The 11,755-nt window shown below is 45.8% G+C and overlaps 1 protein-coding gene across 1 annotated transcript in view; it reads right to left on the bottom strand.

Moving 5' to 3' along the window:
- Positions 1-379: 379 nt before the first annotated feature.
- CNMD (chondromodulin) overlaps positions 380-11,755 on the bottom strand; it is a 106,059-nt gene continuing 94,683 nt past the window's right edge. The window contains exon 7 of the mRNA XM_069639878.1: positions 380-1,033. Coding sequence (XP_069495979.1) covers positions 812-1,033 — 222 coding nt within the window. The 3' untranslated portion in view covers positions 380-811. The remainder of the gene's footprint in view (positions 1,034-11,755) is intronic.

Below are 11,755 nucleotides of genomic sequence, written 5' to 3'. Positions count from 1 at the left end.
GATATTATTTGACATTAAAATGCAACTGTAATCAATGTAAAATCATGTTTGGCATCCCCATCTGATTTTGGCAATCTTCACAGAATGTCACCTACATATAGCAGCAAAACCTCCCAGAGTGCAAAATATAACGCTGACCGCTTATGTCCCTTGAAACGATAATTCCATACAAAAACAGCAGTTGAACTTTACTGATGACCAAGTGACACCGTAATACTGGGTAACGCTTGTTGTCGGATCCTACGTGGGCGTTTCCTAGGACATCACCTAGAGTTCTCGCTCTAAGACCATAGCGCATCGGTAAATGTTGGGGGCAGAAAAGGAAACAGCAAAGGTGTGTTAGTAAAATACTTTAAAAAGGCACCCATGCATTCTACTGTTGAGCAGCTTAACTTATGTTTTATTTAAGGCTACAATGTAGAAGGTTCACCTAAAACTATACACACCCAGTTCTTTTTTTCAAATCATCAAAACTGTTCAGAGTGTTTAAAATAAGTACAAGAAGACAAGATTGTAAAAGTGAATTAAACAGTTTATACGAAAACACTTACAAATATAATTTTTCTGGGTGTGTTATTGCACATTTACCCCTCTTATTGTATGTTTCAAAGAGTGCAAGTTGCACGCAGCATCTCGGAAAATGAACACTATTGACTTTATCAAAAGCTCTATTTACATTTAGAATGTGTGATGCTCGATGCTGACACACTTAGGCGTGCTGACACAAAATGTTCTTAATGCGTTGTCGGTTTTGGTCTCATCAGTTTATTTGTGTTGCTCTTCTCTTTTGTCTTTCTTCTTGTGAACAATCTCACACGACACCCAAGATTCGGGCAACCCACCAACTGCATGGCATGATAATTCTGCAGGCGGAGCGGCATCCCTGGTAGTGGTAGGGCCAAGGTTCGTAGCCGTTCAGCGGCTCGCAAATTCTCTGGCAGTGCGTATAACTTCGTCGGCATTCGATGCAGCAGACGCCCTGGTGGTCCAGCATTACATCAAAGGTCATGGCTCCGTCCTCACCTTCTGATTGCTGAAAAGAAAGAAGTCAAAATGAAACACTTCATTGAATGGCTGCAATGTTCTGCAGTGGGTCAATCATAGAAATGTAATTAGTTAGAGGACATATTAACTGTATGGGATTAGAACTTCCACAATGATACACTGATTTAGTCTTACTAAGCTTGTGTACTTGACTAGAAGACTAGTTTATCGGATGGGAAATTGTGTAACTTTTTCGGTAGCCCCTTGTTATTACTGCCTAAAAGCGGAAGAGTGCAACTGTTGGACTTGTGATAGCGATCCTTTTGCAATACACTTTCTGTGTATCAAGAAAATATGTTTATTTTTTATTTTTACTGGTGCTCAAAAATTTGGGCAGGTCCCTGTATACCAGTCCCATTAATGGTAAAGGATATCCAACAAGGTGGAAGACGAGCATGCCAGTCACTCGGGTGGAGGTATACCACTGTAGGACACTCTTACATCCTCACAATCTGTAAACTCATTCTTACATTTTTGAGAATTAAGACATATTACGCCTGGATCCTGAACTGTCAAGCTATCCAGAAACGCCAGGCCTGTTGGCAGCTGCAAATTCAGTTATTTATCATGCATGTATTCCTTTCATCGTAAGACTTCCCCAACCCCTTTGGGAATAGCGTCACAGTGCTTTGAATGTGTGGCTACAATGACAGCCACACAATGTGGCTGAGGAGGTATGCGTGCAGTTGAAGTACCATTGTTTAGGCTGGCCAGAGAAGGAGAGAATCGTCCATGTCTGGTAGCAAGATTGACACGGCTCTAAGGAAAATGTAGTCATGTGAAAATATAGCCAGCAGAACTGTGTTTTAAAAAATGTAGTCATTCAATGCAAAGTGTTAAAATGTTGCCAGTAATGAGGTCAGAAAAAGTTATTTTTAAGTGTACACGGCTGTAACCCTATCAATGACCCAAACCTTAAATACAAACCTCCACAAGCACCCTAACTCACTTCTTAAGCCTTCCCCCAACTCTAATTGCTACCATGAAATGTACAGAACAATAACCCTTCAGTGCGCTAAAGCATTTAATTTGCATTTTACTCAATGCAAAATCAATAGAGAAAAACTCCAACCCCATCACCCGCTCGCCACAAATGACATAGCCATTGCCCTAAACCAAACCCGTGTTTTAATCCTAACCTAACCCTAACTGCAATTCGAACACTTACCCTAATGCTTACTTTCCTCTAACCACTAGGTTTATCCTAACCCCCATATCCTACGCCAGAATCACCGATCTTCCCCAACTTCCCTATCCCCCTCTTTAACACTTACCCAAACCATAACTCTATTAGCCCTAACTTTACCATAACCTCTTCCCTAACACTTACCCAGAAAATTAATCTACCCTAATGACTAACCGAACCCAAGCCCTGCAGCAACTACCCTGACTCTAACCAAAATCTTTACTCTTACCCTATCCTTGCCCTAAACCAAGCAATCGCAAGTCCACAAAACCTTCCTTAGCCCTCCTTAACCCTAGCTATTACCCTATGAGCACTATATGTTTGGCTACTTTTTAGCTGCATTTTTTGACTACATTTTGCTTGGCAACTTTTTCGCTGCAGAGGCATTTTCACCACAACGTTTTCACTGACTATATTTTTGCTGGCAACATTTTCCCTGCATACTGATTGACACTGGTCTGGCTAGGGGACAGCAGTCTCAGAAGGTGGGTAGGTTGGCTGACCTGTGCTGTGCCTGTCTGCAGAAGGCTATCTCTGGTTTGTACCAGCTTGTTAGTGGCAGCGTGGTATACTGGATTATGAGTAGCCGCTGGTCAAGTCCCTGGGCAGGAACCATACAGTGCATATTTGTCTCTGTGCGGTGTTACCCGAGATACACAAAGCTGGGTTCCTTGAGTAGCCTAAATGTGGACTAGACAGAAGCCAAGTAATTTCACCATTTGTTATGTTACAATTGCTTTGCGGTTCGCAGGAGCCAGAGGATGTTGTTTATGCACATCTAACCTTAATGTATCAATTCAAACTAAGCACAAATTGTATGGTCAAGCTCAGAGACTGGTTCAAAAATAAATTCCAGACCAATAAACAGAGCAAAAGTAGTACGTGTAATTTTAAACTACCATACAAAGTGGTATGGAGAAGCAGTGGCTCTGGATAACAAATGTACACTCATATAGCACAGAGTGTTACTTTAACCCAAATCAATAGTACCCTCTGCATTAACCATGGGCGGATGAAAGGTTGAATGCACCTTAATGGATTTGAAGTGTAACATTCCGGTTAGCCACAGACTTCCGCAGTGGATGCGTTAGCCTCTGTAGTGTCTTACCGGCTTCTAGACACAATGTATCCCAGATAAGGCAGAGGATGGCCCCATTCACATTGCAGCAACAGAGAGGCTGATTTACCTAATTCTAGACTGATTTACACTGTCACAATGACACAAAACACTGACACCTTCGATTAGGATGTACTCTTGGTGGGAAATCCAGGGGCAGAGCAACTCCAAACATGGCCTTTGGCCTGTAAGTTTTGTGGGTCACAATTAGAAATGATTCTGAAGAAACACAAGCAAGGATAATAGGACTCCTATTTCATTCACCAAGTCTTCCCTGGATGAGGAAATCGGGAGCGGGAGGAAGGATCCATACTAATATTTTATTTTTATATAGCGCTTTAAGTTAGCGGTCTTAATGGTCTCAGGTGCAAAATAAAATGGATAACCTATCTGACCAAATAATTCTTTTGGAGAACAAGCTCAACAAGCTATTGATAGGATGAATTAGGGAGATAGTGAATTAAGTGTCACTGGCTGCACACATGAAGTTCAAGACTGAAAACTGCCACATCCCTTTAAAACAAATGAAAAAGAACAGGCCAAAACACCGGGCAAAGTATCACAGAGACTAGGCTGTGCCAGGAAAAAAGAAATAACTCTTGTATATGTATTGCACCATCTCAAGTCTGCCCTCTCGATCCACACACAGCCTCACAGCCCAGAACGGGCACCTTCCTATTTTAACCTCACATGTGTGTTCTGAGGATGGTTACCCAGGAACCATACCAACATACAAATATAACACCACACTTTTGCTGTCATGATCCCTGCATTAAGGGGCTCTCTGAAAAAATGTAAGTCTGATAATATGACTGAATACAAAATGAAACTCCTTTCAGCCATTTTTTTAAAAAGACTGTGCTCCCACATACCACATTAAACGGTAAGGCCACACATGGGACCTGATTTTTAGTTTTGGCTATTGGGTGGCGCTGAAAGTGCTAACTATAAAGCCAAAACTATTGTCATTAAAATAAGAGCTTTAACATGAGAGCTTGAAACATGTACTTTGGATGCAGGTTTTTAATGCTTTTCAATGCAGGTTGACATATGAGGATGGATATTATGTAGTTTGGCCATGTGTCCCACCCATTACCGCCCATCGACAAGTGAAATCTATAGGGTTTTCCTCCCATTTCCACCCATCTCCTCCCTCAACACACCTTGTTCTCCACTCTGACTGATTTTCTACTGTGTGGTGAATTTGTCAGCCATTAGTACTTCCAAAATGGCAGCTGCCATCTGTTAATGCTATAAAAATGTTATTTGACTTGATTGATGCTTTTAAAAATATTTACAACATCTTTTAAGTTATTATTTTGATGTATTTGGTTTTCAAAATAAATATGTTTTGATAAAGATATGTCTTTTGTAAAAAATGGCTTTCAAATTCTCCATATACTGATTTGTGGGTGGTGTTCCAGTGTCTCGTGATGTAAACATGCAACACGACCTGATTGGCTGTGCAGATAATGAGGTCAGGAGGATGCCATTGGTTCTGCAGTCTGTGTTTCTGCACTGAGGGCAACCATTTTATGTCAGCATTCGATCACTGTTGCCGTGCTGTAATCGAGGATGGAATTCTGAAGAAATGATCTTTCTTCCCTGCGTCTCCCCCTCTCCATCTCCTTTTCTCCCTGCCTCTGCCCTCATCCCCTCCGCCTCTTACCCCATCTATGAGTGGCTGGTAGAAGCCGGCTCCCCATGCTGGCAGTCACAGCTGTAACCCATCTGATTTGATTGAATACTGACAGTGATGAGACAGGCGCCCTGGTTGATGCTGCCTCCACCCTTGTGCGGAGCCCTCGGAAGGGCCTTAAGTCATAACAATGTCCTCCCCTCAGTGGGGCGAGTGTGGCCGAGGCAGGGTGCCGGGCCTCAGGGAGTTGGACCGGCTTTTGCTTTCTTTTTTGAGGGTGCCAGAGCTGTCGGCTGAGCTTCGCCCAGGCCCTCGCACCTCTTTCTTAGACCCCTGCTTCTCCCACGAGCCACTGCCCCTCTTGGAGATGGGGGCCCGAGGACAGCATGCAGCAGGTAGGACCAGGTAGGACCAGGTGACAGGCCCAGAGAGGATGGAAAGATCCAGAAATGGCACTCACAGAGCGTGAGAGAACAGGACGTTTTTTTAACCCCAAAATATGAATGTTTGACAAACTTGTTTAACTTTCTCTCGCTGGATGTACGGCTTATCCTTAATCAGTTTATCAATTCTACTCTTCCTTCTCACAGTAGTTGTGAGTAGGGAGCTGTGCCACCCTCAGCATTTTTGGCAGGGAGAGGGACGGTTCACTGGAGGACTGGTTTAAACAAGCAGTGGCAATGCCAACAGTTTGCGCTTGGAATGGGAAAGGCACTTGTTTCATCAGTGCCAATACTTCCGCCTGATGCAGCACAGTCAGCATTTGTGGTGAATGTGCAATGCAATTTGACATTCCTGTGTTATGCCCCCGTACTCGTTGATGTCTAGCCGTTTAACGGTTATGTCAGTGAATGACAGCAAATGTAAATCAACGCTCAACCCCCCCTTTTTTGTTCTTGCTCCACTGTGCTGTGACTCTCCCCAGTCAGGAGCCCAGATCACCCAGACGGAAGAAAAATGGAAAACGTTGTGCCGCTTAAAATCTTGCCTTTTCTAATTCACGCTTCTGTGTATTGCTGGCTAATGGTTCTTCATCCAGAGTCATGGGCATAGCTTGAAACTCAACAATTTGGGTGAGTCTTTTCAAAATCGTATTAAGAACCATTCCCCAGTGATGAAGCCTAGTCAGTCGCTCATTGGGCTTGGTTTTTAGCAGAAAAAATGACTTTGTTTAGTTTTAGGGTTCTCTTGGCCCCCTTCCTGCTCCCACCTGCAAGGAAAAAAATCTCTGGGTCATCTTCGATTCTACACTCTTTTTCTCTCCTCACATCTCTGACGTCTCTAAGAAGTCAGACTACCAGCTGCACCTCCTCAGAGGTATTCTTCCTTTCCTCTCCTTCACCCAGAAGCTCACTGTCTCCAGAGCCCTGGTTCTCTCCAGGCTGGACTATTGCAACAGCCTCTTTCTAAATCTGTCTGCTTCTACTCTCAGCCCTCTGCAACTTATCCAGACCAGGACTGCTAGACTTGTCCTTGGCCTCAAGCCCAGGGATCGTATCTCTCCAGGACTGAAATCTCTGCACTGGCTCCCAGTGGCTGCGAGGATTAAGTTCAAAACCCTCTGCATTGTCCAAAAGGCCTTCTGGGGCCTCAATACCTTCAACTCTCTCTTCCTGAATACCTTCCTTCTGGAGCTCTTCGCTCATCTGCCTCCAATCTCTCAGGGTCAGTCGCTTCTCCAAGCAACGAGTTGGTGGTAGATCTCTTTCTTCGGCTGGGGCCTCCCTCTGGAAAAGCCTCCCTGCCTCCCTGAAACTTGAGGAAAATTATCTTCGGTTCCGGAAGCACCTCAAAACCTTTCTCTTTGCGTCTGCTTTTTTTCCTCCTCTCCCTTGCTGATTTCCTGGCTGACACTGAAACTGCACTGGTTACCTGGCCACACTCAGATCTTGGGCCCAGGTCCACTCCCCCGCCAGTCGCACTCCTGCACTGCCTTCCTAGCAGCCCCTGCACCTGGTGACTGTTTCTGTATCCCTACGGTCCCACTTCCAGCAGTTGACACCGGATGTCTGCACTTACTCTTTCACTTGCCACCTGCTGGCCGTACTTTTACTTACTGTTTATTATTGTCTTATTCCATGTACTGCACTGTCCTCTCGCCCTACCCCCCTCGCACTTCTCCTCCTTCCCCTGCCCATGCACTTGCGCAATCAGAATGACACCTGGCCTAGTAGGATCGTTGTCTGTCTTCCCTCTGTTCCCCCTCCCTTGCCTCGTCGCGCCTTGAAACACTTGTGTATAGGCGCGTTATAAATGCCATATCGTATTATATCATATCATTAAATGGAGCTTAAAACCGAAACTAGGGAACAAATGGCAGAGGAGGGACCAAGCTTGTAGGTATTGTTTGGTTATTTACCCACCCGTTGACTGCCCATGGCTATGCTAATCCCTATGACCATTCCTATTTTCTCCCACTCCCTGCCCAACACACATTCTCCTAGGATTGCTTTGAGCACGCTTTATCAAGCCTTACCTTCAAACTTTGCGTTCAAAGTGCCTGCCACTGTTTTTTCAAAGCAGTCTTCTGAGAATGTACTAAACTGCAACTGTAAATGTGCTACAGGTGCAATAAAAATGTCTTAAACAGGTCTGCCTTCAGCCACTTGATTTATAAGCACCATGCATCTTCTTCACTGGAGTCCAGTTAAAAACAAGCATTGGCAAAGCCAACAGATTTGGCATGTGTATAAATAATAGGCATTTGACAGGCATTCCTATTAGATGCCCAGGTACTTTTTTTTTATTCTCTTTATTGGCATTTAACATATCAACATTAAACCAAACAAAATATCCCCCCCACCTTCTCTCCCCGGTACATTGCAGCTGGAGAAATGTTCTATTACATTAAGTCTGTGCGTTGCGGATTGCCAGCTGGTCTTGTTCGGTCTGTCCGCTAGAGCAGGTAATTGTGTATCAGCGAGTACCTTTCTGCGTTTTAGAGTAGTTGGGGCTCTCCATGTGGTGAGGGGGGTCCATCTTCCTCGCTCTCAGATTGTCTGATCAGATAGAGCGTATATGCATCCCACATACGTCTGTCCCCCCCATCGATTACCTTGCAAATTGCCCCATCTAGTTTCCATATCATTGCAGAATAGAATGTATGTGGGCCATTGTGTGACCTTCGGGGCTCTGCTTCCCGCCCCACACCATCCCCACTCACCGTTTGGCCAAGATCAAAAGGAGACCCAGCAGTTTCCTAACACTCCTAGGTATTGATTTGGAACCAACTCAGTAGGGCCAACACTGGGTCGGGTTCTATCGCCTGTCCTGAGATACCTGCTATCACTTCGAAAACTTGTTCCCAGAATAACCTGATCTCCCCGCACTCCCATGCCATGTAGAGAAACCCTGCTGCCTCTTGCCCACATCTAGTACATTTGCCTGAGGACAAAGGGAAGAGGTCCTTCAGCCAGGCCCGGGTGTAATAGTATTGATGTAAGTATTTAAAACGAATCCGCTTATACCTTGTGCAAATTGCCCCTTTTCTGATCATCTTGCAACAGTATCCCCACACCGCTTCTGGTATTTCTCCTCCTAGTGTCCTCTCCCAGACCTCCCGTGGTGAGGGTGCATCAGCGGGTCTGTTAGTTAGAGCCATAGCATACAGTTCGGACGTTACTCGGCGTCCCATGTTCCCATGTACCATTTTATCCAGTGTGGTTGTGGTCTGGGGTTGCTTGGAGAAGGATGGAAATAGTTGCTTTAGTGACGCAAGGAGCCTGAAGTATAAGAACACGTCTAATGCTGACAATTCTCCTCTTTCTTTCAGTAGTTCTATCATTATGAATGTCTCATTGGGGAACAGTTGTCCAAAGTTTGTCACCCCGAGTCTTCTCATCAGGGATACAAATCTCGGTTCTCCAGATAGGGGGACATCCAGGATATGTATTACCGGAAGGCTGGGTGAATATAGTATGTCTCCTTCTTTTTCCTCTTTAGGTGAGACCATGCCTTGCATGTCAGGTCCACCATGTTTTTAACTTTGTGTGTTCGTCTCGGGGCGGTAAGGATTAAGGATCTCAACATTGTTGGGGCTACGATCGCTCTCTCAACCTCCACGTGTCTCAGGTCGCTCTTCCCCCCATACCAGTATAAAAGAAAGCAGGCCTGTGCTACATTGTAGTATGATTCAAATTCTGGTAGTGCTAAGCCCCCCCTCCCATAAGGGTGCCGTGAGTTTGTCCCAGGATACCCTTGCTTGCTTGCCTGTCCAGATGAATTGTGTCACAGCCGATCTTAATTCTCTGAAGTATGCCTTGGGCACTGTCGTGGGTGCGTTCAGAAATATATAGAGAAATCTAGGGAGCAAAGTCATCTTGATCACCGATATCCTGACATAGAGGTTGAGACGTAACGAGTTCCATCTGGACATTGCCACTTTAGCTGCTTCTAGAACTCGTGCATAGTTACTGTGGTATACCACCCCTCTATCCCTGGCTATAGTGATCCCCAAGTAGCAGGTTTGAAGCATGTCCCATTGAAAACCCCAGGTTTCCTAAAACAGTTTCACTGCGTCTGTTAGGGAGAATATGATCTACTTGCTGGTGTTCACTCTGAGCCCTGACAGGTCACCATATTGTTGGACTACTAACATAATCGGGTCGAGGTTGGTGGTGGGATTTCGTATAAATAGCACCATGTCATCTGCATATAAAGATATCACCACTTTGTGGGTGTGTAGTTGGACCCTTCTTGGTATGTGTAATTCCCTTATCCGTTCAGCCAGGGGTTCTATCACCAGGGAGAACAATAGAGGGGACAATGGGCACGTCCCTCGTTGAGTGCTATCAGCCCAGTTACCTGCCCGTTCACTCTCACCTTTGCTGTTGGGTCCTTGTACAGCAAGGATATCAGGGAAATAAACAACTCTCCCAGGCCCATACGGTGCAGGATCATGAACAGAAATGGCCATTCGACTGAATCGAACGCCTTAGTGGTGTCAAGTAGGGCCGCCACTGCCGGTTCCTCCTGCGGTAACACGGTTATTAAACTGAACATCCTCCTGAGCCCACAAGATGTTGAGCGTCTCGTTATAAAGCCTGCTTGATCCGCACTGACTAGTGTTGACATCAACGGGGACAGTCTGGTCACCAGGATTTTGGCCAATATTTTATTATCAAGATTGGTAAGTGATATCGTGTGGTAGGAGGAGCAGTTGTTGCCCGGTTTGTTGGGCTTCAGCAGTACTACCACCACTGCCTCCCTAAGGGACTCCGGCAGTTGTCCTGTGTTCACTACCTTCTGATATACCTGTAGCAGGTAAGGGGCCAGTTTATCCACAAAGTGTTTTTAAAATTCGGCCGTGAACCCATCTGGGCCCAGAGATTTCCCTGATGGTAGAGCTTTGATTGCACCAGTGACCTCCTCCAATGCCAGTGGTCGGTTCAGCCACTCCCTTTGTTCCTCAGTACACCAATACAGCCCCACCTGTTCCAGGTACGAATTTACATCTGCCTGGGAAGCTTGTGTAAAATTTGTGAAATTCCTGGATTATTTTTAAATCTTCAAACTGGTCTACCCTGTTCTCATCAGGCATCACCGCAATCCTACCCTCGTGGCTATTCTTCCTGGTTGCTTTGGCGACCGACCACCCCGGTGCCTGTCCTTCACAATATAGTCGGGGTGCCACCCTGTCCCACAAGTACTTTATCTCCCTCTGTGCCAGTGTGTGGAACTCCTGGAGTTTCTGCATTATGTCCGCCTGTTGGGTGTGTGAAGGGGTGGGGTTGGTGTCTTGTAAGATGTGAACGGCTGTCTTCTTTTCAGCTAGTTCTTTCCTGATCTGCTTTATGATCCCAGGTTCCCTAGCAATGCATTGCCCTCGGATTATGACCTTGAATCCCTCCCAGAGGGTCCCCACTGAGTCCACAGAGCCCTCATTGATTTCAAAGTATGGTCTATGGCTGTCGTCAATCCTTCTCTAAAAACCGCGTCCGTGAGTCTCTCACTTTTAAACCTCCAGGGGGTCTTGCCCTTTCATGCCCCATTAGGTTAATGGTCAGTAGAACAGGGGTGTGATCTGATAGTGTGCGAGCCAGTATATCCACGCCAGCCGTCTGGCCCAAAGTTGTTTGGGACATCAGAAAGAAGTCTAACCTCAATGCGGAATTGTGAGGGGAAGAGTGATATGTAAATTGACTTTTGCCTGGATTCCTCACCATTCACATATCTTCTATCCCCCAGACCAAAATCATGCCTCACGGTTTGCTCGATCCTCTGCTGACCGAGCGTTGGGCCCCCCCGTGTGGCCACGGGTCGGGTCCACCACCGCATTGAAGTCTCCTGCCCATATTATTTCCCCCTCAGGTAGGCCCCCCAGTTGCCTCTCAACCCATTCTAGGGATTCTGTTTTGTACTGGTTAGAACCGTAATAGCTGATCAGGGTGTACAACTTCCCCTGAATGATCTTCTGCACTATCAGTGCTCTGCCTTCCTGATATTTCAAGACCCTGGTTTGTTGGAACCCCACTGAGCTATGTACCAAAATGCACACCCTTCTTGCATATGAGAAGTGAGAGGAAAAATACCTGTGACAGCCCCAGCTCTTTCCAAATGTAGCCTCTGTTTCTGCCATTAAGTGGGTTTCCTGCAAGAAGGCGACCCCCACCTGCTATCGTCTCATATACTGCAGGACATTTTTCGGCATTTGGAAGGAGAGTTGAGCCCTCTCACGTTCCAGGTGATAAAGCTAAGAGTCGCCCTAAGGAGTTAAATCAAAGTGCTCTCCCCACAGACAGTTGGGACGTCCGGGGTGCCGGTGCTGCCA

This window comes from Ambystoma mexicanum, chromosome 7q, assembly GCF_040938575.1.
Source record: "Ambystoma mexicanum isolate Mex_15411 chromosome 7q, UKY_AmexF1_1, whole genome shotgun sequence".
NCBI classification, from domain to species: domain Eukaryota; kingdom Metazoa; phylum Chordata; class Amphibia; order Caudata; family Ambystomatidae; genus Ambystoma; species Ambystoma mexicanum.
This window is presented reverse-complemented; position numbering and strand designations above follow the sequence as displayed.